At 36.7% G+C, this 27,517-nt stretch overlaps 1 protein-coding gene across 2 annotated transcripts in view; it reads left to right on the top strand.

Annotated features, from left to right (window-relative positions):
* The window catches only part of ada (adenosine deaminase), a 49,335-nt gene extending 23,883 nt beyond the window's left edge, over positions 1–25,452 (top strand). Inside the window, exons 6-12 of one of the 2 annotated variants that reach the window (XR_005282597.1) lie at positions 7,718–7,842; positions 13,353–13,424; positions 19,445–19,546; positions 19,716–19,783; positions 19,858–19,987; positions 22,189–22,814; positions 24,007–25,452. Coding sequence is in view for 1 of the 2 variants with exons in the window: in XM_038306632.1 (XP_038162560.1) it covers positions 7,718–7,842; positions 13,353–13,424; positions 19,445–19,546; positions 19,716–19,783; positions 19,858–19,987; positions 22,189–22,293 (602 nt within the window). In the remaining variant the exon portion in view is untranslated. Of the gene's footprint in view, positions 1–7,717; positions 7,843–13,352; positions 13,425–19,444; positions 19,547–19,715; positions 19,784–19,857; positions 19,988–22,188; positions 22,831–24,006 lie in introns of those variants that run through there. The other variant, XM_038306632.1, reaches the window with a different exon arrangement.
* Positions 25,453–27,517: the final 2,065 nt, after the last annotated feature.

Here is a 27,517-nt window from a genome sequence, read left to right as displayed (position 1 = left end):
TCTACAGTCATTCATGCATTGCAAGGCGGGCAATTTGGTTAATTGGCAACGCTAGAATGCTAACAGGCATAGCTGTGTGTCTATAGTGTCGTACCTCTGGCACACACTAGACTTTTCCACCTGTTGTTCTTTCAGTGCTGGTCTAAAGTCCAGCCATACAGGAACATGAACATATTGCTCGGTATCAACAATATTGAGAAATGAAATAATTAATGCAAGAAAGTCCCCTGACATTTAGAGCCACATATTCAGGCTTCAAGATGAGATCTTTTTCAGGGGAAGCGATTGATTTTTCAGCAGGAAACCAGACTCTGTGCACATTACCAGCCCTCAGCTGAGAGAACAGATTACAGAGGAAGGAATGACTCGCTTCTAGTGACAGAAACTGTGCGATGAAATGTGAAGCTACACAAACTCCACCATTCTGCAACAACAGGGTTCCCGCGGGTCCTTAAAAAGTTTTAAAAGGCATTGAATTCCTCAAAATAAAACTAAGGCCTTAATTGGTATTAAAATGTCTTAAATCAGTCTTTCGTAGGTCTTAATTTTTAAAACATCATAAATAGGATTATTTTTATTATGATTTATTTTTGTAATCTAAAGAAAACATTAAAATGTACCTTTTTATTTTATAAAAAAAAAAAAAAAAACGTCTCGCCATTATTGGTTCCGTCCCGATAGCGGAACCAATAAAGCGTTGATGCGGCCGGGACATTTGGGAGATGCACCATTAACTTTTTGTCTGGAAAATATGAGCAAGTGTAAATGTAACCAAAATTCGCTTTCCAGCCAAGAGTTTCCTCCATGGCTAAAACCAGGGAACATACATGAGGCTCAGTGGATTTAGTGCAAGAAGTCATTCAAGCACAGAACGATGGGAATTAAGGCAGTGGAGTCGCACATGCGAAGCGCGAAACACAAAGCGTCAAAATGGAGTTACAGAGAAACAGCCGGTATTTCTCAGTTTAGTTCCACCCTTGTCTCTGCAATGCCTCCACTTATCACCAAATCAAACATACTAAGAAAACCATACAAAGAAAAATAGCTGCTAAAAAGACTTAGCTCTGGTTATGTTGGGGCTTTAAAACTGATTTTTTTTGTTCCCTGCTAAAACAAAGTTTGTGATTTCAGTTAAAGGAATAGTACACCCAAAACATGATTAGCCTTCATTTTCTACTCACCCCCATGCTGAACAACACTCTGGAGTACTTTTTTGATATCTCAAATGCATCTGGAGATCTGGGAGGCTTCTTGCTGTCTGCTGACATTCAAATAATGGAGGTCTATGGCGCCCGAGGCAGAAAGGTCCATAGAAGTCCACAAAAACATGTCAATATTCCTCCATACTGCTCGTCCAATGTATTCCAAGTGTCCTGAGTGGGTAGCATCCAGAATTTACTCGAAACGAAGTCATTTATAATGTTTTTAGAGCATAAACAGTAGTGTATAGGATTTCCTGAAAGCGCGTTCACGAGTCTACGGAAACCGCGGCAGACCAAACCAGATGAAAGTGCGCATTCAGCTCGGCAAAGAACTCATGCTCTTCCTCAACACTGAAGTCCTCAGACATTTTTCTTTCGTTGTTTCTTTCTTTGCACAGGTAAACAGCACATTTCTTCTTCTACGCTTGCATTATCGGCAGAGCAGACGCTGAATGCGCACTTTCATCTGGTTTGGTCTGCCGCGGTTTCCGTAGACTCGTGAACGCGCTTTTAGGAAATCCTATACACTACTGTTTATGCTCTAACATTCTAAATGACTTCGTTTCGAGTAAATTATGGACGCTAACCACTCAGGACACTTGGAATACATTGGACGAGCAGTATGGAGGAATATTGACACGTTTTTTGTGGACTTTTATGGACCTTTCTGCCTCGGGCGCCATGGACCTCCATTATTTGAATGTCAGCAGACAGCAAGAAGCCTCCCAGATCTCCAGATGCATTTGAGATATCAAAAAAGTACTCCAGAGTGTTGTTCAGCATGGGGGTGAGTAGAAAATGAAGGCTAATCATGTTTTGGGTGTACTATTCCTTTAAATAATTGTTAAAATATTTCTGTCATTGGTGTGTTTTTAGCTTTCTTCCTGTATGGGAAGCTTTTCAAAATGTGAAACATTAGTGCAGTGGTTTATGTTAAAATAAACCTTTAGGTTAAGTTGTCGCAAGTGGGTTTTTCTTGTGTTTCTTGTGAATTTGGTCTTAAATTTTTATTTCAAGTGGCATTAAAAAGTCTTAAAAAGTCTTGAATTTAACTTGCCTTATGCTGTAGCAACCCTGAACAAAATTGATAGCTCCCCTACGCTGGTGAAGATTCTCAGTCATCCAGGTCATAGTCTTTCCAAAAAAAAGTTTAAATAAACAATCAACTGGTCTTTGCTCCCAAGTTTGAAGACGTTTCTCTTCCCATCCAGAAAGCTTTTTCAATTCAAAATGTCAGAAATAGCGCTGAGTTCCAGGTTTTATCCAGCAGCCCAACAAAGCCTTCCTTTTGCTTAGAAAACAAGTAAACAGATCAGTGGATTGTTGTTTTTTTTTTTTTTACTTTTTTGGAATAGCTCTCCTAGTTCATTTAGTGTCAATCAAATTAATAATAAAGACATTCTTAATATTTTTTTCTTATTAGCATTCAAAGCAATCATGCAGTATAATATAATTTCATTATTATTTATTATTCTGCAGCTCCTCTGCGTTATAATAATAACATCAACGGTTAATTGATGCCTCACTAAACAGATTATGGCAGTAACTACGCTCATAGATAAAATGTTTTTATAATATGCTGCAGCACAGAACCAACAAATATTCTATATTATCATATTTACATATTTTATTGAGCATGCATGGAAACAAGTATAATTATGAATAAATGCAGGGTTTAATTCATCTTTCTACATTTCAAAGATTTACTGAATTGTGAGCTATGGCCTTCAGTATCAGACGTTTGCCAATCGTCTGTGTCTTGTGACACAAAGTACTAAAAAATGACAAACTGATAAATGCTTTTCTGTCTCTTAAGATGCTTTGTAGGCCATTAAAGAAAGATAGAACTACGAAACCCTGAGGCATTAAAAAGAAAGAAGCATGTTTCTCCTGTTTGAAGATGTCATCCTTTTAGCAGCAGCTGGTGTTACTGGGTTAACACATAGCACAACCTTGTTGACAGTCTTTGAGCTAACTGTAACATAAAACCTCTGTAACATGAGCAGCTGATCTCTGTTTAGCAACTTTTTCCATGTAACCCAACAGTTATATGGAAGGAGTTACATTGCAATAATCAGGGGCGGATTTAGGAAATGTGGGGCCCTAAGCAAAGACAGGCAGGGGGCCCTCTGAATTGAGAAGACAACACATAAAACAGACCCGTTCTACAGATAGAGAAATGTTAATAGAATAGACATCCATTATCTGTTCTAGGTTTTGTCCCTTTTCTTCTTGTTTTCCTCTCTATGTTTTGTACTCAGCTGACTTTTCATGCTGTCTCTAAAGGAATGAAAGATTTTTTCCAAGCACTAAGCTCACTTAGCTGATTGCTCCTTCCTGTGTTTCCAAAAAGGCCAAAGTAAATAACCCAGTCCTTCTTTTCACTGTAGACAAGCCATGATCTGCTTATCTGTTCTCCATTTTTCATTTGGATGAAATAATAGCTGCATGAATCATGACAGCAGACAAGATAGAGGAGAGCAGGAGGCGGGGTTACCAATCTACTCGCTCTGGAGAGCAGAGTTCGCTGCTTTTAGATGTTGTCTCCAAAGTCTCCAGCAGCAGAAAAAAGTCTCTAGATTTGGCGCTAGGAGCTTTTTAGAAATCAAAGTGCTAGAGGGGTCTGAAAAGTGGCTAAATATAGCGACTAAAGCGCTAAGTTGGCAACACTGCTCTTTGCATGGTTTGTTTTCAAATGGTTTGCTGCTGTCTGTTTGGACCTTTCTGAACATGTGCAGCAAATGGACTGATCCAATATGGTGGACACTGAAGGGGGGGGGGCTGAGACACACTTAATATTATCAGCGTTCTGATGGCATTTTAGCCAAAGGATTTTTATAAAAAGATAATTAATGTGCAAAAATAAGGAATAGTTGTATTAACTATACATGTAAACAGAGTTTTATGGGGCCCCCAGGAACTTGGGGCCCTAGGCAACTGCCTAGTATTGCCAAACAGACGCAGATTTTGCTTCTCTTTAAAAATATATCATTATTTGTGAACAAGGAACAGTACAGATGTTTGTGTCATTGTAGTTTTTTTTAAATGTGAATATATACTTTAAGGAAAAATAGCCTAATAAAGAAAATAAAGCAACCAATTTGTTGCGTCCTGCAGAGAGCTCATGTCATTCTCATGTCAGGCTGGTTAATATGAGAACCAGAAAAGACTCGATTTGACTCTTTTAAGTGAGGCTCAGTGACTCGGCTGCTGACAGGTTTTTCTGCACAGACCTAAGAGGAGTCAATCTTTAAATAAAAAACATTAAACATGATGTTAAATTATAATTCATAGCAAACTGATCATATAGTTTCAAGCTTTTCCAGAGGTGCTATATTACTGGATTTATTTAGATGTTTTAAAATAATAAATAATCCCATCTCATCTGCAGACTCTTGTCATGATGCCCATACTGATTTGGTCTTTTACATCAGTCAAACAGAGCCCTTATATGTGCTGCAGATTTTTTTGTTTTTAGGCCGACTTTTGAGCTGATATAGCCTTTATTCCCCCCTCCATTTACACCAGGGTCCTCAGGAACCCATTGTCCTTCATGTTTAAGATGAGTCTCCACCCAGTCACACCAGATTGAAATGATTGTATTACCTCCTTGGCAGCCATCAAATGCGGCATAAGCTAGTTAATCCCCTTTTTATTCAGGTCAGGTGTGTGGAGGCAGGGAAACACCCAAAACATGCTGGACAATGGGTTCATCAGGGTGTCGGCATGACGCAATAAAAATTACATAATGAAAACAAATGTTATGCAAGTTTTAATTTAAATAAAGAGATAGCTTTGCTAACTAATCAAAGGGAACAAGAATTAAGGATAAAAAAGAGGGAGTGGCAGTGAAACTTTTCATATGATCTCATGTTTAAATACATGATTGCAGTGGTTTTCAAAGTACTGCTACCCTGCATGTTTTAGGCGTCTCCTCGCTGCCAAACCGGATTTAAAGCAAACATCTATGGAAGCAATATTGTTGCAAAATTATTTCCATGTGTGTGTGGAGAGCTGTGTGTCTGTACAACAGTCTGCAAATGTGTAAAAGTATGTGCGCTAAGATTTGCAAATGTGAACTACGATTTTCCAAATGCGCACTAAGATTTGCAAATGCGCACTAAGATTTGCAAATGTGCACTACGATTTTCCAAATGCGCACTAAGATTTGCAAATGTGCACTAAAATTTTCCAAATGCGCACTAAGATTTGCAAATGTGCGCTAAGATTTGCAAATGTGCACTACGATTTTCCAAATGCGCACTAAGATTTGCAAATGCGCACTAAGATTTGCAAATGTGCACTAAGATTTTCCAAATGCGCTCTAAGATTTGCAAATGTGCGCTACGATTTTCCAAATGCGCACTAAGATTTGCAAATGTGCGCTAAGATTTTCCAAATGTGCACTAAGATTTGCAAATGTGCGCTAAGATTTTCCAAATGCGCACTAAGATATGCAAATGTGTGCTAAGATTTTCCAAATGCGCACTAAGATTTGCAAATGTGTGCTAAGATTTTCCAAATGCGCACTAAGATTTGCAAATGTGCGCTAAGATTTGCAAATGCGCACTACGATTTTCCAAATGCGCACCAAGATTTGCAAATGCGCACTAAGATTTGCAAATGTGCACTACGATTTTCCAAATGCGCACATGTGCACTAAGATTTTCCACATGCGCACTAAGATTTGCAAATGTGTGCTAAGATTTTCCAAATGCGCATTAAGATTTGCAAATGTGCGCTACGGTTTTCCAAATGCGCACTAAGATTTGCAAATGTGCGCTAAGATTTTCCAAATGCGCACTAAGATTTGCAAATGTGCGCTAAGATTTGCAAATGTGCACTACGACTTTCCAAATGCGCACTAAGATTTGCAAATGCGCACTAAGATTTGCAAATGTGTGCTAAGATTTTCCAAATGCGCACTAAGATTTGCAAATGTGCGCTACGATTTTCCAAATGCGCACTAAGATTTGCAAATGTGCGCTAAGATTTTCCAAATGCGCACTAAGATTTGCAAATGTGCACTAAGATTTGCAAATGTGTGCTAAGATTTTCCAAATGCACACTAAGATTTGCAAATGTGTGCTAAGATTTTCCAAATGCGCACTAAGATTTGCAAATGTGCGCTAAGATTTGCAAATGTGCACTACGATTTTCCAAATGCGCACTAAGATTTGCAAATGCGCACTAAGATTTGCAAATGTGCACTACGATTTTCCAAATGCGCACTAAGATTTGCAAATGCGCACTAAGATTTGCAAATGTGCACTACGATTTTCCAAATGCGCACTAAGATTTGCAAATGTGCACTAAGATTTTCCAAATGCGCACTAAGATTTGCAAATGTGCGCTACGATTTTCCAAATGCGCACTAAGATTTGCAAATGTGCGCTAAGATTTTCCAAATGCGCACTAAGATTTGCAAATGTGCGCTAAGATTTTCCAAATGCACACTAAGATTTGCAAATGTGCACTAAAATCTCAAAATGTGCACTAAGATTTGCAAATGTGCACTAAGATTTGCAAATGTGCGCTATGATTTTCCAAATGCGCACTAAGATTTGCAAATGCGCACTAAGATTTGCAAATGTGCACTAAGATTTTCCAAATGCGCACTAAGATTTGCAAATGTGCGCTGAGATTTTTCAAATGCGCACTAACATTTGCAAATGTGCACTAAAATCTGCAAATGTGCACTAAGATTTGCAAATGTGCACTAAAATCTGCAAATGTGCACTAAGATTTCCAAATGTGCACTAAGATTTGCAAATGTGCACTAAAATCTGAAAATATGCACTAAGATTTGCAATTGTGGTCTAAGATTTTCCAAATGTGCACTAAAATCTGCAAAGGTGCACTAAGATTTGCAAATGTGCACTAAAATCTGCAAATGTGCACTAAGATTTGCAAATGTGTGGATCAATCTGTAAGCACACACAGACACACTTATATCTGAAGTGTTTTCGCTTCAAGACCCAGAAATACAGACAAATCATTGTTTACTTCTGTCATATGAGATCTGGAAATGCATTGAGAGGATTCGTATGTGTAATATCTGGATCTTGGTACAAATTTGCAAACCTTTGTTCATATTTGTAGATCTGAATACAGATTTGTGGATTTTTTACAGGTTTGCAAACCGGATTACACACAAGTAGTTTTACACATTTGCAGATTGTTGTACAGACAAATTTCCAGATTTTTTAAACATTTTCAAATCCTGCTGCGCACACAAAATCAAGACACTGGCACGAAACTCTCTACACACGTGCTAATTATATAGCTACAATATTGCTCCTATAATCAGCCGTCTGAAGCAGTTGAAAGCTGCTGAGCCTTTCTAACCATTTAAATCAGACGTGCTGTAAACGATGCCGATGCAAGTGGAAAAAAAAGCAAATATTGGCTCAAGTTATCTGCTGCCTTCTATGTTGCTCTATCTCTGCTGTGATGTGAGACTGTGAGTCGGCGGAAAGGAACTGGGTTGTAATTGGAATGTGAACATTTTCCAGGCTGGTCCATGGATGTCGTGGAGTTGTGTAATAGGTATCGAAACGAAGGGGTGGTGGCCATCGACCTGGCAGGTGACGAGTCCCTGGACTGTTGTGCCTACCCAGAACACAAGCAGGCCTACGAGGTGAGCGCCATCTTATAATTGGGATTTTAAATCACGGATCCATCATTCATCTTTTTTTGCTTGTGTAGCAGCGACTCTGTGACATAAACAGCATCAGAAACAAACATAACAGCGATTTAACTTTAAGAAACTAGCAGTGCTGCTTAGGGGAGTTTTTATAAATTATCCCACAGACAGCTTAACTATGTACGACGGAGTACTAGGGCCAGGCTTGACATTTTTTTTTCATTTCATTTCGAGATTAAAGTCGTACCTTAATGAGAATGAAGTCCCAAAATTAGAAGAAAATCATAACATTATGAGATTAAAGTTGAAAAATAACGAGAATTAAATCATCGTGCCACAACCCGTTTCAGACAGAAATCTTCGAGCTCCAACCAGCTCCACCAATCAGCAACCAGTCCACTTTGACATCCCGCCCAGTTTGATTTCCTTGTTTTTCAAACCGATGCCAAAGTATAACTTCACATGATGCTCCACATTCCTCATTTTAGGGAAGAAAGTGCGTCTTCTAAGAGTTGTCATAAAATACAACGTTATTGTAATGTTACAACTTTATTCTCGTAAATGTACGAGTTTATTCTCGTAATGTTACGACTTTATTCTCGTAAATTTACGACTTTATTCTGATAATGTTACGACTTTATTCTTGTAAATTTGCGACTTTATTCTCGTAATTTTACGACTTTATTCTCGTAAATTTACGACTTTATTCTCGTAATGTTACGATTTTAGTCTCATAAATTTACGACTTTATTCTCGTAATGTTACGACTTTATTCTCGTAAATTTACGACTTTATTCTCGTAATGTTACGACTTTATTTTCGTAATATTGCGACTTTATTCTCATAATTTCATAACTTTTTTCTCATAATACAGTATTACGACTTTATTCTCGTAATGTTACGACTTTATTCTCGTAAATTTATGACTTTATTCTCGTAATGTTACGACTTTATTCTCATAAATGTAGGACTTTATTCTCGTAATGTTACGACTTTATTCTCGTAAATTTACGACTTTATTCTCGTAATGCTACGACTTTATTCTCGTAATGCTACGACTTTATTCTTGTAATATTGCGACTTTATTCTCATAGTGTCATAACTTTTTTCTCATAATACAGTATTACGACTTTATTCTCGTAATGTTACCACTTTATTCTCGTAATGTTAAGACTTGATTTTCGTAATGTTGCAACTTTTTTCTCATAAATTTATTACTTTATTCTCATAATATAACGACTTTATTTCCAAATAAAAATTTAAAAAATCTCTAGCCTGGCCCTAAAACTCATAACTATGAACATTCCAGTTGGCAATAATGATGTGCATAATTTTGAACATGTTTAATTTCATAATTATTGACTGGAGGATAACCAGTACAAACATATAATTCAATGCTGGGAAGAAGTTTTCTTTAACAAGTGAAATGGCCGAAACTCAGGATGTTAAATTCATTAAAGGACAAAAACAAAATAAAACTCCTTAAGAGAATAGAATCTGTGTATCACTCTTTCTTTCTATTTTCAATTGTCAATCAAAAAACAAAAAATAAAAAATTGACTGGTTATTTTGTTTTTTGTTTTCTATGGTTAAACCAAAAACGAAAAAAGGATTGGGTTTTAATCCGTGTATCATTCGTTCTTTCTATTTTCAATTGCCAATCAAAAAATAAAAAATTGACTGGTTATTTTGTTATTTGTTTTTTATGGTTAAACCAAAAACGAAAAAAGGATTTGTTTTTCATATATCAATTCTAAGCTCAGATCAAGAATACGAAATGGAAAAACGGACAGCAACGCAGAATTTGTTTTTAATATTTAATCGGTACAGTTTACGTGACCCGGAAATAGCTCTTTGCGCAGCAGTTGGGGTAATGAAGTGACTACCATGGCGACGCTAGAACCACACACTATGTTGATCGAGAAGCTGTTTGTTGTTGCTAGTTAAAAGTACAGTGCACAGAAAAGTTTCAAGAAAAAAGTTATACCTGGAAAATCCTGCAAATTTTCTCCGTTGTCATGTCCTCCTCAAGAGTCACACGCTTGGATCCTCGAAATAAAACGTAACTGTCCATGGCTGATAGGTCCGACTGCCTTATCTGGTGCAGTTTGATCGAACGTGGTGGGAGTAAGCCAATTGTTTTTTAGCTAACGCTCCACCAAACTTCCGGGTCATGTAAACTGTACCGATTAAATATTAAAATCAAATTCTGCGTTGCTGTCCGTTTTTCCATTTCGTATTCTTGATCTGAGCTTAGAATTGATATATGAAAAACAAATCCTTTTTTCGTTTTTGGTTTAACCATAAAAAACAAAAAACAAAATAACCAGTCAATTTTTTATTTTTTGTTTTTTGATTGACAATTGAAAATAGAAAGAACGAATGATACACGGATTCGTTTTTCATATATCAATTCTAAGCTCTGATCAAGAATACGAAATGGAAAAACGGACAACAACGCAGAATTTGATTTTAATATTTAATCGGTACAATTTACGTGACCCGGAAGTTTGGTGGAGCGTTAGCTAAAAACAATTGGCTTACCCCCACCACGTTCGATCAAGCAGATAAGGCAGTCGGACCTATTAGCCATGGACAGTTACGTGTTATTTTGAGGATCCAAGCGTGTGACTCTTAAGGAGGAGGACATGACAACGGAGAAAATCAGCAGGATTTTCCAGGTATAACTTTTTTCTTGAAACTTTTCTGTGCACTGTACTTTTAACTAGCAACAACAAAAAGCTTCTTGATCAACATAGTGTGTGGTTCTAGCGACGCCATGGTAACCACTTCATTACCCCAACTGCCGAGCAAAGAGCTATTTCCGGGTCACATAAACTGTACCGATTAAATATTAAAAACAAATTCTGCGTTGCTGTCCGTTTTTCCATTTCGTATTCTTGATCTGAGCTTAGAATTGATATATGAAAAACAAATCCTTTTTTCGTTTTTGGTTTAACCATAGAAAACAAAAAACAAAATAACCAGTCAATTTTTTGTTTTTTGATTGGCAATTGAAAATAGAAAGAACGAATGATACACGGATTGAACAGCTATTAGCCTGAAGATCAACAACCAGGAAGAAAAAGTTACTGTGTGAAAAGGCAGGAGTTCCTGAAAAGCAGCCAATAACAGTCGGTGACAAGAGTTTACAGCAGTTGTCCTCCTCCTCCTTTGGGTACAAAAGTACCCGCGGGTAGTCAAAAGTATTGATTGTCCAAAATGGGGAACATACAATAATTGATTATAAAACAAAAGCTATTTTAATAAATCTTTTAATTTCAGCATTTAATTCTCAGGCATTTATGCTTTCCATCTCAAATAAAAAAACAACATAAATATGTTGCCTGGAAATTAGTAAGGAATCGAAATTAATACAAAATAAAATCCCACTATAAACCTGTATTTATAAAAGTGGAGCTCCTCTGAGTAACTCCCTCATTATCACATTTAAACTTGATGAATTTGGAACAAAATAAAGAATGAAAATTATAGTCAGACTGACTTAATTAGTTTTACTTTTCATCCAGACAGCTGAGCTGTTTTGATGAGCTCGGTTAGCTCAGCGTGGAAAACAGCTGATCCCAGGCTGTTCTCTACATCCAGTCTGTTCCTCTGCTTGGTTTTAGTGAACTCAAACATTTAAGAAAAACTTACTTTTATGTTAAATAAAGCTTGTTTAATTTTTCAATTTGATCCTTGCAAAGCAAGACCGATCCCTATTTCATTCTAATACCTAAGAAATAAAATATTTTCCTTGCAATGCACTCAGAGACCACTAGGGGTAGGCGGTTGGGAATCACTGGTTTGCAGGAACAGATCCATAAAGGTCCAGAGGCACACTGGGCGGCTCAGTGTATTGAATCTGCACCCATAGAACATTAAAAATGCTCCAGACTGTAGCGTACGGGTGTGTATTTTTAAATATTCATGTAAATCTTCATGCCCGTTCGCTCTGTTAGCAGAATTCTGACTTCATAAGTATTCCCTGTTTAACCTGATAAGGGCACCAAACACACTGTTTAAGCTGCAAAAGCAGAATTTTAACAAATGTACAGTAAATTTTCTAAAATAATGCCTGAGGCATGAAGATGCAAGAAAAAAATCTACTTTATATATTAGCAAATAGGTTTATTTAGTAGCCCTGTTATATGCCACATTAAATATAAGGGTCACATTAATCATAAAAGGTGAACTTTATTTTTGTCTGACTTCGACCCTCTGACTAGAACAGGAAGGTCCAGCGTTACTAAATAGTCTATAGCACAGCTGTAAGAAGCTTTAAATTACTAAGACAGTTTTTCTGTTGTTTTCTTATTCTATCAAATACTTTATTTGGTAATTCTGGCATTATCTAGTTTCTGATCTGAAGCTTAAAGGAGTTTGATCACCTGTTAAATACTAATGATGTTTTAATGACAGTATCTTATCTAGAGAATCCTGATCTAATGAATGACAAATTTCATTCAGCATTTAACAGGGAGCAGAGTCCCCTTCATGACAAGCGTTATCATCTTCTACAGTTTATGGTCTCAGATACATATGTGCTAAATAAGCATGACAAACTTCCTGGGGACACGCCAAGGCTGACAAGGCTGAAATAAAAACAGACGGCATAAACACAGGGAGTGTTTTATCTTTATGTAAAGTTTCTTTTTTGGGTAAAAGGGCGAATTTTTTCATGCAAAACATGTTTTACTGAGAATAAAACAAGCTGAAGTCTGAAATAGCAGCTCTGTGTTGCAGATGTGAAAGCCAGATATCTATGGAGTGATTGTTGTTCCATTATTGTTAAGAGGAAATATGTTTTATAAATAGAACTGTAAGAAAAACTCTATCCAGAAATAAAAAGATGTATTATTTTTTCATTATGTAATTTTTATTCTAAACGTTTTTTTTTCATATTTTATATTTTAATAAGATGCTAATTAAATTTTTTGCTATTAATTGTATTTATTTATTTCAGTTTTATTTAAAAAAAAATTCAAATTCTTTTTTTTTATATATTTTTTTCTGTCTCTTATTTACTTATATATTTTATTATATATTTACATGTGTTTTTTGTTATTTAAATTTCTCTTTTATTAGATTGAGTTTTACAATTTGCATTCTCTTTACTTTGGGCGGGCTTTCCTCTAGAGTGAGACAGGAAGCATTTCTATTGGTCTGCTGGACGTTAGAATCATTTTTATTGGTCAAGAGTGAGTTTTTAGTAATGGGCCTGAAATAAAGAGAATGGGATCTGTAAAATACTATTTAAAAGAGAAATTTGAAGAAAAAAAAAGAGCTTAAATCTCTAAAAACAAAAAGTGAAAAACTATATATTTTTTAAAAGTATATAAAAATTAAAAACTTTAAATCTGAGTAACACCAATCTTTTTTCCTTTGTTCAAGAACTTTTTTAAAGTCATCATTTTTTTTTCAAAATATCAATTTACAGAAAGTGTTCTTGACTTCCAACAATAATGAAACAAAATTCACTCCATACGTTTTGTTGTACCCAGGAGGCGGCTCGTTGTGGGATACACCGCACGGTGCACGCAGGAGAGGTGGGCCCACCGTCGGCGGTGAGGGAGGTAAGCCGTCCAGCAGCCTGAGACGTTGCTCCAGGGCATTGCTGTTGTGTCATCCAACATAGAAATTGCTCCTTAATGTGTGTAAATAAAACACTGAAGCTAAACTCAAACAATGGAGATGAGGGCGAAGAGCCAGAAGCCACAAGCAGAGCAGAGTTTCATGTTGACGGATCGCAGGTCAGTGGAGGGAGGAGCCGGGAATTTAGTAAAAAATGTCTGAGTGGATGTTTTTGATTCAACTAGAAGCTGCGAATGTGGAGGAGAGTTGAAGCGGCCCCGTGCCTCTGCTGGTAGCTGGTTTAGACAAAACAGGAAGTAGCTGAAGGTGTCTGAATGTGCAGCTGAAGCCACTTTAGAAAAACTGTTTTTCTTCTTTATTTTTTGTTTTTAGTTCTTAATGCAGATCCTGCCTGGTTTCTGCTAGTCTCATGGAACTGAAACCATCCTCTTAAAAAGTCCAATGATCCTTTAATGGCAGCTGACTTGTCTTTTTTCTGTTCTCGTTCTTCAGGATCTGAGTCCGGCCTATGGCACAGTTTTCTCTCTCTAACCTTCACCATAGATTATCAGTAATCAGCACTCTGCAAAAAAATGAAATCTAAATAAGTCATTTCTTCTTAAAATAAGTGCATTTTTTCTTGAATTAAGGATTTAAGTGAAACAATTGCATTGTCTTATTTCAAGTGCATAATATGTAGTTATCTTATTTTAAGAGTAAAAATACTAATTCATTGGCAAATCATCTTATTTACCTGCTCAAATTAAGGGTATTTGAGATCATTTTTGCAGTGCACTCAAACCCCCACTGCAAACAAATGTAATCTAAATAAGTCATTTTTTTCTTTAACCTCTTACACCCTCAGGGGGTATAAATACATTTCTGCCTGACAAAAACACACAAAAGTAAATCACTTATAGCCTCACAGCTATTAGATTTAAGAAGAAACTTTTGGTACGTCTGTAAAGGTAAGATGTCATAGAATGGTTTTCTGGTGTCAGCACCATTGTAGCTTTGACCCTGCCTGAAATATTAGGGACAAAATACAAAATATTTTGCATTTTTTGAACCTCGCCTAAAATTTTCTTTGAAATAAACATTGCAAAACACTACCAAAATATTATTTATAGCACAAAAAAGTAGTACAGACTTTTAAATCTAAATGTTGTGTAAAAATATACCAAATTTGGACTCAATCAGATGAATCATATTTATTTTAGAATGGTATTAGTGAGAAATTTCTTAGGCGGAGAGGCCATTTTGGCACATGTTATGTGCTTCGGGCACATTAGGATTTTTGTCTATTTCTTTTCTTTGTTTTCTTACAGACTTTAGTTGAAGGATCTTTTGTTAATATATTTTGGGATTCTTTTAGCGAGTTAATTATGTTAATTTGTGGTGCTGTCGTCCGCCTATAAATAGGCTGGCTTTCAGCACGTTGGCGCGTTCCTTTCCGTCTTCGCCTGGACGCCGCTTTCCACCTGCTTCCATTTGTTCCATCGTGCGCGGTGCGCACTTGTCTTGTCGCTGCGGCCTGCAGCGGACGTTCCAGCCTGCCATGCGGTATTTTTGTTAACTGTTTCTTACTTTTTTCTTGAGGTTTTTGGCCTGGCGGGACCGGTTGTCCTATTTTCGATTTTTCTTTTGCTTAGGTTATTTTTGGCCTTTAGTCCGGTACCAGTAGGGGCTTCGACGGCCCTGTATAGGGTTGGCCCCCTGCTGTACCGTTTTATTCTGTTTGATCGGCCTGCCAGGTCCAACTTTCTGTTGTTACTTTGGGTTTCTATTTTTACTTTTTGGGGCACGGGATTTGAGGGCCTTTAACTATTTTTCTCTTCGCAGAAAATCTGAAGAAGCCGAACCAAGAACAACTAAAACGGAGAGAATTGATAAATAAAATAACTTTTTTGAACCCTCATCTTTTGTCTCGTGTCCTCAAATATGTTGTGTCCTTGGTGGACGTAACATATTTTGGGGGCTTGTCTAAACAAAGTTTGCCTTTCGTGTCCCCGAATATGTTGTGTCCTCGGTGGACGTAACACACATTTATCCATAAATGTCACCAAACTGTGTCAAATGTGTTTTTTACATCAATACTGGGGGTTTGTTAAAATTACGAGGTCACGTAGCAGCTGGACCCACCGGTGGGTCCGTAGGGTTCTAGGGGTTAAATAATTGCTTTTTTCTGAAATTGAGGAGTTAAATGAGAGATTTTGCAAATGGAACAAGACAATTTACATTCAAAATAAGAAAAAAACATTTACACTCTGTCATTTGAAGTGCAGATTACCTAATTATCTTATAATAAAGAAGTAAAAATTGAATTCCATTGGAAAATCATCTTATTTACCTTCTTAAACTGATTTTAACTTATTTCTAGATCGTTTTTACAGTGCAGTGACTGGTTTCTTTCTTACCTTTCTGGAAGCACTTCAGGTTTAGTTTGATGGTTCACTGCAAAAATCGATCTAGAAAGAAGTAAAAATGTATAAAATTAGGTGTATTTAACTTTAATTTGAGTAGATAGATTAGATGATTTGCAAATTGAATCAGTATTTTTACTCTTAGATTAAGACAATTAGATAATATGCATTTCAAATAAGACAATGCAGTTGGTTTTTCTTATTTTAAATATAAATTGTCTTGTTCCATTGGCAAAGTGTCTCACTTACGTCCTTAATTCACGAACAAATCCACTTACTTTAAGAAAAAAATGGCTTATTTAGATTTACATTATTTGCAGTGTAGTTAAAACTGGTGTTCCCAAAACTCTGTCCTGGAACCCCGACTATTCATCATTTACTCTTTAATCCTCAGTAATATCTTCAAGAAATTGAGAATTCCTGTTCGCTTCAAGGCTGATGACACTCAGCTCTGTCTAATACATAAAAACAGTAATATACAGTGGAAAAACGATCTACAAATAAGTCAAAATCTCTTAAATTAAGTGTATTTACCCTTAATTTGAGCAGGTAAATTAGATAGTTTGCAAATGGAGTGAGTATTTTTACTCTTAAAATAAGATAATTAGAAAATATGCACCTGGAATAAGACAATGCAGTTGTGTTTTCTTATTTTAAGTGTAAATTGTCTTGTTCCATTGAAAAAATGTCTCTTTTGTCTCCTCAATTTAAGAAAAAAATGACTTATCTAGATTTCGATTTTTCCAGTGTGACTGTATATTTACAGTTCTAATATTTCAGTTTTTGTTTTTTTTGATAATAAAATATACCTCCTGCTTAACTTTCCTTAAAAACAATCCACTGGACTTTGTTTTCAAGACATTTCTCTTCCATCCAGGAAGCTTTTTCAATTCAAAATGCCAGAAATAGCGTTGAGTTCCAGGTTTTATCCAGCAGCCCAACAAAGCGTTGATTTTGTTTTGAAAACATGAAAATTAAAACAGATGAACGGGTCCACCCTTTGGAATGGGGGTTGTTTGGCTTCTTTTGTTAGCCTGTAATACCCCATACATGTCTAAGGCCCCGTCCACACGAAGTCAAAACGAACACGAAACGCTAATATTTTCCAGAACGTTTGCCGTAAAGACGGAGACGTAAAATAAATGTGATCGTCCACACGAATGCATGAAAACGCTGCAAAATGTATGCCAGGCCTGTAAGTGGCGCTGTGGTGCCAAAGCAAAAATAGGCGACGAAATGTTGGGCATGCGCACTAATATTTATACACGTTTGCCCTGCGGGTCCATTTTCGTGGTTCAGTCAAATTCAGGTGCTGAACTATGTCGTCGATATTGCTCTGTTCTTCCTGGAGATATTCCAGAAGAAGAAGATTCTGTTGTAAGCCCGACAGCAGGGTGAGTAGCATGAGCAGCAACCACTCAACACAGTACGGCGCCATTGTTGTTGTGATACTGTGTCGCGCATGCATGTTTAGAGGAGACGCTATGACGCATGCGTGTAAAAAAAAAAAAAATGCGGTTAGAGCTCAAAGATGGAAACGCGAAAACAGCGTTTCAAAATCTTCCAACTCTGAAGGCTTGATAAAAAAAAGATCGTTTACAGACCCCCGAAACGCCGGCTTCGTATGGATGAGAGGCTGGTTTGGTGAAAAATTTGTGCGTTTAGGCCAGGGTTCGGCTTCGTGTGGACGGGGCCTAAGTCTCTGAAAGGGGGTCATTAAAGGGGGGTGATAGCGGGAAGGGATCCTACGCTATCATCTTCTTCTTCCTATGAGGTTTTATGGCGGTTGGCAAACTTTTGAGAAGTGCATTACCACCACCAACTGATATGAAGTACAGCAAGGAAACAGGAAACGATTCATAAAACATACAATTCAGTCATAGACATGATCCCTTCCAGATATCACCAAACCCCCCACCCCATCACAGAGGAACGAGGGACCTACCCGCTCCAGCCGGTGAACAATACCTCCTTAACGACCGACCCTTAACAATCATAGACAGGTTCAGATATTACAGGCTAACGATGGAACTAAACGACCCATTCATCGGTTACCATTTGCATGTTTCCAAGCAATACAAGGCCTTGTCCATATAAGACTCACTGCGGATCCAGACATTTGAATTGAGAAAGCTTCCTGGAGAGGTGGAGAAATGTCTTCAAATCTTGAAAACCAAGTCCAGTGGATATTTTTTTTAATTTTTACGGAATGACTATGACCTGGATGACTGAGAACCTTCATCAGCATATTCACCCCCCCAAAAAAAAAAAAAAAAAAAAGTTTAACGTAACCCAACATAATAAATACTAAATCACATTTGCCCTCCTAATTTTAATTTATCTTTAAGTCATTGTAATTCTGCCAGTCTCTGATCGGTTTTCCCATCATGCTTTCAACCATTTCCCAGTTTAAGTCTTTAACTTCCAGATAATTTTTCTGCAGCTTTCACTATTATTTAGATTTTTTTCGTTTTTTCTTGTCGTCTGTGAACTACAATTAATTACTTCCACCACGAATAGAACTAAATCTTTCTTTTTAACAATCAGTGAGTCTTCTTCAATTCATAAGCTATCATTGCACCCCGCAACCCCTTTACAGCAGAACAGAAGACCCCGCCTATTAAAACAGGCTGTTTTAATTTGCATGCTGTCTAAGCAAAAACAAAGAATTGCTGGTCTGCTGTATAAAACCTGGAACTCAACGCTATTTCTGACATTTGAATTGAAAAAGCTTCCTGGATGGAAGAGAAACGTCTTCAAACTTGGAAACAAAGTCCAGCGGATTGTTTTTTGGAATGACTATGACCTGGATGACTGAGAATCTTCACCAACGTTTGCTTAAAGGCATACTTTGCAACATTTTTCAGTTAATTAATGTGTTCCATAACGTTTCGGATGATTAAATGAGTCATTCAAAGGTTTTCTCGGCCGCCCTGGTGGTCTGTAGGGGAACTACCATCCTTGCAATTGCAGGAGCCCTCGGCCCGCACCCACAGGCTCAGAAGTTTTGTGCATCGCGAGAGTCGGTCTTGCTTTACGGCGAGAACTGCTACACGCCCCCAGTGAAAGGCATGCTCGTTGCTAGCGCAGTGGCCATATTTGTGCAGTTATCATGGCGGAACCAGCGAGAAAACAGCGAAAGCTCATGTCGCGCCTGGCTTGACGGAGAAACCAGGAGAACAGCTGAGCATATTTACGACGGCGCCCTCTGGGGGGAGCCTCGCTGGAAAATCAACAGCGGTTGCATAGTATACCTTTAACTGAATTAAAATCCTCCACATGTTACAATTGTCCGTACCTATTTTGAAAAAATACTAGTACTAATTATTTATTATTATTATTATTATTACTACAACTTGGCAAAGGAAGGACTGAGCTGGAGCCAGCAGCTGCATGGGCTTGCTCAGAACTTTATTGGTCTTATCTCGGTCAACTTTGAGCCCACTCTTAAATAGATGAATGTGTTCTGGCTGTAGGGTTAGACCATATGATTCCTAACTGTTTAGAGGATTATTTAAGACTAGGCTTAAATAAATGGCTGATTTCAAACTAAACTTCTCAGAAGAACCACTTATAAAAGGTTTTTTTCTGGTATCCAGGCTGTGGAAGTGCTGAAAGCTGAGCGGGTGGGACACGGCTACAGAACACTGGAGGACCAAACTCTGTACAGACAACTGTTAGATCAAAATATGCACTTTGAGGTGAGAAAAAACACAGCAGTAAAAGTTGCTTTAGTCTCATTCATATAGCATTTAAATATCCTGAAACGTTTTACATCAGTAGAGTAGATTTCCATGCAAAAGCAGAGATATTCTTCCCCCTAGTGGAGACTTCAGCTCACTGCACTGCCTGCTGCTCTTCTCCTTGCAGATGTGTCCTCTTTCCAGTAGGCTGACAGGTGCCTGGAACGCAGACTTTACCGAACACCCCATCATCACGTGAGTCACAGTAAGAAGCAAACGAACCGGTTGGGTTATGCTGGTTTCTTTACTGGATCATTTGCTTTGAGCAGCTTCAGAAAAGACCAGGCCAACTACTCCCTGAACACAGACGACCCTCTGATCTTCAACTCCGACCTGCTGCTCGATTACAGCATCGTGCACGAACACATGGGATTCACAGAAGAGGAATTCAGACGGCTGGTGAGATCAAACGTTTATTAATGACAGCATTTCAAAGGTAGAAGGTGGATCACAGCTTTTTATAATCAGTGGTTATTGATGCAGGAACAGAATTGGTCTGCAAAATATCCACCTTAAGTTTATTTAATGATTCAGGTTCTTTGTGCAGCATAAACCCATTTAATGTTGTGCAAAACAACAACATTGGTGCAAAGAGAGGTTTGCATATGAAAAAAAGTTGATGTTATAATTTTGCACCATTCAGTGAATTCAGAGCAGCTTAACCCTGAAGTGACCAGTTTGCCATAAAAGGTCAGCGGTTTCCTTAAGACGTGGAAATCAGTGGATTATTTCCTGTCCGCCGCTGGTGACTTTTTCAACTGCAGGTCTGCTGGGACGAAAAAAAGAATTCAGGAGTTTCTTAGACATTTATTTCCCAGCATTCCAGGTAAATCAGGGCCTTAAATTTACAAACAACTCGCCTTTTTTCATCTTCAGCCATTTTGTTTTTAGATTTACCTTATTTTAATGTCTGAACGTCCTGAACTCGGTAACTCAAATAACTTAAATGGGCCGACTGAGGGGAAAACTCAAAGACTTTATCCACACTGGAAAAAATCAAAATCTATATAAGTCATTTTTTTTTTTAAATAAGTGCATTTGTTCTTGGATTAAGAAGGTAAAAGAGACATTTTGCCAATGGAACAAGACAATTTACACTTACAATAAGAAAACACAATTGCATTGTCTTGTTTCAAGTGCATATTATCGAATTAACATATTTTAAGAGTAAAAATACTCATCCCATTGGCAAACTTTCTCATTTAGCTACTCGAATTAAGGATAAATACACAAAATTTAAGAAATTTTTACTTATTTCTAGATTGTTTTTCCAGTGAACATCCACTTGGAGCTTTTTCTAAATGTGTGCCCTGAAAAAAAAACTAGAAATAAGTAAAAATTAGTGCTGTCAATCTATTAAATTTTTTTAATCGCGATTAATCGCATCAATGCCTGAGTTAACTCGCGATTAATCGCATTTTAATCGCAAATTTTTTTTCTGATTGAAAATCATTTAAATACTCTCGATGACATACTAAAAATACATACAGGCTAGGTTTGTGCCAATGTTCTTTTTTTAAATGAGAACAGGTCACAGATACTGATTTATGCCATAGAAACATATGGCAAGAAGATGGGGAGGCATGTAGCAAAAAATAACAAATATGTAGCCAAAAAAAAGGCCCTGAAAACAGGCTGATGTAAAAGACAGTCTTTACAGTTAATACAGTCTTTTGAACAAAGACAAGCATTTTACCCTACTGCTATAAAATGTAGTACAGTTAACATTAGATGTTAATTAACCAAGGTAATAATGAACAATTTTCAATCAATACATCAAAATCAATAGACGGACATCACTAGATGGAGGTAGTCTATGAAAGTTACTTTTCAGACTCTTAACAAAAATGAGAACACACACCCACCCACCCACACACAGACACACCCACCCACCCACACACACACACACACACGATACCGACCTGTGACAGCAAGCGTGCCGTAGCAGATTCCATTTCACCTAAGTAGTCTGTTTTCTCAGCGTATTTCAGGTTGCTACTAGTTACCAGACACTCAACTTGTTTGTTGGTGGTGGGGCTTAAAGAAAAGGCACTAGCGTCACCCAGTGTATGAGCGTCTTTTTCCCTTGAGGAGCTCCGCTCTTGAAGCCTATGAGAAATGCATAGACTGGGGGAAAATAGCCCCGCCTTCCCGCAGGCTGCAGCGGGATGTACTTGGAAAATTGTACCATAAAACCACATAGCGTTAATCTCACGTTAAAAAAATTATCGCCGTTAAAATGGCCTCGCGTTAACGCGATAATAACGCGATAATTTTGACAGCACTAGTAAAAATATATTTAATTAAGTGTATTTACCATTAATTTGAGTAGGTAAATGAGTTTGCAAATGGAATTAGTATTTTTACTCTTAAAATAAGATTAACTAATATGCACTTGAAATAAGACAATGCAATTGTGTTTTATTTTAAATCTAAATTCTCTTATTCCATTGTCAAAATGTCTCTTTTATCGCCTCAAATCAAGAACAAATGCACTTATTTTGAGAAAAAATTACTTATCTAGATTTAGATTTTTTCCAGTGTGGATTTGTTCAGAGTTTCAGGTTTTTTTGCTGAATGGAAACTTTTTTCTGTTGCAGAACATCAACTCTGCAAAGTCTTGCTTCCTTCCAGAAGAGGAGAAAGAAGAGCTCGTCCGCAAACTGTACGAGGCGTACGGGATGATCCAGAGCACCGCCTTTTAACGCGCCGCTCCTCGAGAAATGCTGTTTTTCACCTCATGCTACTGAGCATCAGTGGTTTGGTGGTGGGGGGGGGGGGGGGTAGGAACATCCAAGGCTTGATGTTTCAGCTGAAGCTTATTTCATTTTATCAAAGCTCCGCGCACTTTGAGTTTACATTGTTTTTGCTATTAAGAGAAGCTTTAAATGCACAATTATTCTTTATTCATGAATATTCGATTTATCAGAGTTTAACCTGTTTGTTGTTTACATCCCTTGCAGATAAATCACAGAGTGATTTAAGAGCGGAATAAGGGAATCAATGTGCTTTTTGCTCTCCGTGTGAAACAACCGGGGGCCAGATGCATAAAACATTCATGAGGATGAATGGATGGATGGATGGATGGTTGCTTCTCTATGCTGGGAAAATGATTAGTAGTCAGGAAACGCATGAATAAGGCCTTATTCCCACCTCAAACGTTAACCTGTAAAGGATGCAAAGTCTCATTCTCACTTATTTTGCTTTTCTTTTGTTTCACTAATAGGTAGGGCTGCAACTAACGATTATTTTAAAAATCAATGAATCGGCCGATTATTTTTTCGATTAATCGATGAATCGGACAAAAATTATTTTTTATATTAACCTCTTTATTCCAAAATAAACATTTTAGACAGAACTAACAAGCACACAAGTACAGGTTGCTCATTAACTGTCCTGGTGCAATATGAAAAATAAATGTTTGTGTTAAAACTACGCAAACTTACATGAGAAATGTAGCTGTACATCCACAAAATATAGGCTACTTTGTTTCATAAAGCGCAAAAAAAGACATTTTTGTTTTTAAAAGCCCCTAAGGGGTTCAAACAATAGCCCCCCCCCCATTTCAACAAATGAGGTTTTTTAGACTAGAAGAGTTCTGCCTTTTAAGACAGGAAAGTATAGCAGTTAAAGTTGCTACTTGAGAAAATCCTGAACCATAGAGATAAAAATAGCCCTGTGATTCAAATTATAAATTGTATTTGGAATAAAAATGAGAGAACTAGGGGTGCTAAAAAACACATCCTCCAAAGACAGATATTTACATGGGAATGTGGCAGATAATTAATTGACATATTACTGATCTTGCTGGATTTTATTCTGCTTTACTTCCATAAATTGCAGGATCTTCTTTACTTTATCTTTGCCAGAAGATTTAAACTTTAAAAGCCTTGCCCTCATAATTTGCAAGTTCATTTATTTATAAAGGCTATTTTAATTATTGTGATCAATTTGCGCCGTCAATCCCGGCGCATGCGTGCTTCATTTGCAGTCTGGAAGCTGAAACATCCTGCAGCTCTGACTGCAGCGCTGAGAGGGACTCCTGCGAGAGAACGGGGTTGGGATGGGGGAGGCGCCTCACGGCAGAGTAGGAATGATACATGCTTTCACGTAAGAGTCTCCAAAAGCCGCCAGTGACACCGTAAAAAGTCGCCAGATTTGTCACTAGTCGCTTTTTTAAAAAAATAGTCACTGAAGGGGTCTGAAAAGTCGCAACAGTTTGCAACACTGCGCACCTGCAGCGCTGACTCGCTCTGCCGTATTTTTTTTTTCTTCCGCCGTTTCAGTCAAGTAGCAGTAATGACGGCGGCGGCGGATGACGCATTAATCGCGCGACACAACTAATCGATGATGAAATTCGTTGCCAACGCTTTTAAAAGTCGATTTTTAGCGATTCGTTGTTGCAGCCCTACTAATAGGAGAAAATAGCAAAAAGTAAAATTCGTTCTTAAAATAAAAACAATAAGGTGCCAAACGTGAGGAAGAAATATGATTAAATGGAGCAGATGACGCTGCAGATGTAAAAGAAAATGGTTGTTTTATCAAAGTGGCTGCGGTGCATCCCGCCTGCATCGTCTGATAAACGGTTTGTTTGAGGGGCTTTTCAATTTTAATCTGAGATTAAAAACCACTGAAACAAGAGAAGCTTGAGAAGCAGAAGTTTTCTGAGGGAAAGATGATTCTGAGATCATTATTCTTCACTCAAAAAGTTTAGTGCAGGATGTGCATTTTCCGGGTGACACTTCTTATTGTCAATCATTCTGGTGATGTTTACGTAAGGCCGTCCTTTCGTGCTCGTCCCCGTCTTCACTGACCGGTGGAGAGTCTGATATAGTGGAAATATTGCTAATTTTCTTTTGGAAAGAAAGCTTGTATGAGCGACGCAAAAAGCAACTTCTAAACAGAGCGTGAACGAGGAGAAATGGGCTCTCGCACGTGTTTAATAGGGGTTCCCTTTTAGGTTCGGGTACAGGGTTGTGCATGTGCATTTTTTTATTATTTTTTTTTTAAGTAGAGAGGGCGGGTCTTTTCAAAATAATCTCGAAAATCCTCCAGTATACCTTTAATGTAGTTTTCGCCAAAACACTGAAATGCAAAGCAGTCGCTCCCGAGTGCCCAACAGGAGGTATGGGGTGAATGTTGGTCCATTATTGTTGCAATCAGAAAACCAGTTTTAAAATAGAAATTCAATTAAATAGAATCCAGAAATCAAACTGAAAAAAGAAACTGTTTTTTTAAGAGTTTTTTCCCAGATTTTGTTTTCATTTTTTTTTTCAGATTTTTTCTTAAAAATGTTTTATTTTACAGATTTATATATATATATATTTTTCAAATGTTCCTCTTTTCATGTTTACAAATTGCATTAATTGTGTGTCAAGAGTGTTTGCATTGTGCTTGAAGTAAAGAATGTTAATTGTAAAAAGTTATTTGAGAATAATGCAATTTGAAAAATCTGAAAAAGAAAGTTTAAATGTTATAGAACATTTGAAATAAAATCTAAGAGGACAGCAATGTTTTTCTCCAAACCTATTTTTACTTCAAGTTTCATTTCTTGTTTTTGATTATTTCTTATTTAAATTTACAAAAATGTTTTATTTTTCTTGCAACAATTATTGAACAAAACTCACTCCATACACAGCAGTGAGAGACCAATGATCCAATAAAGATAGTATCAACAGGGAATCATCTTTTGAATTATCGTTTTCATCCTTTTTTTCATTTATTTTATATTTAGATTTCATTTTGTTTTTATTTTCTTTATTTACAATCTCTTTATTTTTTTTATCTATTCTGTTAACCATTTATGGCTTACTTGTCAGTTTCAGGTTTATATTCCTCTACAAACAGGTTCAACAAATTTGCACTTAAAAAAAAAAGAAAAAGTTAAACATCTTTTTACCGTAAAAAAATTTGACATTTAATTATTTATTTTTTGCATCTGGCCTCTGGACAGATTCAGCTGAAGAGAATTTATACCAAAGTGCAGTCTTATGTTTGTCCACTAGGTGGCATCGTGAGTTCACCGAAATGGATGAAAGAACAGCCTCTAATGTGGATTATTTTCTTTTTTTTTTTTTTATTAGTTTTGATGTATTTATATAAATATTTTCATTTAACTAAAACAGAAAAGCACTTATGTCCAAACTCATCTGTAGCACTTATAAAAAATCTGCTCGCATTTTATTAAAAGCTTTTGAAAACTATCTAAGCCTCTGGGATTCCTGCTTTTTAAACCACTGCATGTATTACAGCCAAGCAAAGATTTTCTTGAAACCCATTTTTAATTCAAAAGTTTCATTTCTTGCTTTTGATTATTTTTTATTTCAATTTACAGAATGTTTCTTTTTTCTTGCAACAATTACTGAACAAAACTCACTCCATACACAGCAGTGAGAGCCCAATGATCCAATGAAGATGGTATCACCAGGGAATCATCTTTTGAAGTTTTCATCCTTTTTTTTTCATTTATTTTATATTTAGATTTTATTTTATGTTTTTATTTTCTTTATTTTATTGTTTTAATCTATTCTGTTAACCATTTATGGCTTACTTGTCAGTATCAGGTTTATATTCCTCTACAAACAGGTTCAACAAATTTGCACCTTAAAAAAATAAGAAAAAGTTAAACATCTTTTTACCGTAGAAAATGTGACATTTCATTTGTTTTTTGCATCTGGCCTTAGGACAGATTCAGCTGAAGAGAATTTATACCAAAGTGCAGTCTTATGTTTGTCCACTAGGTGGCATCGTGAGTTCACCCAAATGGAGGAAAGAACAGCCTCTAATGTGGATTTTTTTTTTCTTCTGAAAATTAGTTTTGATGTATTTATTTAAATATTTTCATTTAACTAAAACAGAAAGCACGTATGTCCAAACTCATCTGTAGCACTTATAAAAAATCTGCTCGCATTTTATTAAAAGCTTTTGAAAACGATGTAAGCCTCTGTGATTCCTGCTTTTTAAACCACTGCATGTATTACAGCCGAGCACAGATGTTCTTGAAACCCATTTTTAATTCAAAAGCTTAATTTCTTGCTTTTGATCATTTTTTATTTCAATTTACAGAATATGTTTCTTTTTTTCTTGCAACAACTACTGAACAAAAATCACTCCATACACAGCAGTGAGAGCCCAATGATCCAACAAAGATGGTATCACCAGGGAATCATCTTTTGAAGTTTTCATCCTTTTTTTTTTTTCATTTATTTTATATTTATATTTTCTTTTTTTTATCTATTCTGTTAAAAATGTATGGCCTTCTTGTCAGTATCAGGTTTATATTCCTCTACAAACAGGTTAAAGAAATTTGCACCTTAAAAAAATAAGAAAAAGTTAAACATCTTTTTACCGTAGAAAATGTGACATTTCATTTGTTGTTGTTTTTTTTGCATCTGGCCTCAGGACAGATTCAGCTGAAGAGAATTTATACCAAAGTGCAGTCTTATGTTTGTCCACTAGGTGGCATCGGGAGTTCACCCAAATGGAGGAAAGAACAGCCTCTAATGTGGATTTTTTTATTATTTGAAAATTAACTGATGTATTTATTTAAATATTTTCATTTAACTAAAACAGAAAAGCACTTATGTCCAAACTCATCTGTAGCACTTATAAAAAATCTGCTCGCATTTTATTAAAAGCTTTTGAAAACGATGTAAGCCTCTGTGATTCCCGCTTTTTAAACCACTGCATGTATTACAGCCGAGCAAAGATGTTCTTGAAACCCATTTTTAATTCAAAAGTTTCATTTCTTGCTTTTTTTATTTAAATTTACAGAATATGTTTCTTTTTTTCTTGCAACAATTATTGAACAAAACTCACTCCATACAGAAGCAGTGAGAGACCAATGATCCAACGAAGATGGTATCAACAGGGAATCATCTTTTGAATTATCGTTTTCATCCTTTTTTTCATTTATTTTATATTTAGATT

Source organism: Cyprinodon tularosa, unplaced genomic scaffold (genome assembly GCF_016077235.1).
Source record: "Cyprinodon tularosa strain WSP-4 unplaced genomic scaffold, ASM1607723v1 ctg587, whole genome shotgun sequence".
In the NCBI taxonomy this organism is placed as follows: Eukaryota; Metazoa; Chordata; class Actinopteri; order Cyprinodontiformes; family Cyprinodontidae; genus Cyprinodon; species Cyprinodon tularosa.
The sequence above is the reverse complement of the archived record's forward strand: the minus strand, read 5'-3'. Positions and strand labels throughout refer to the sequence as shown.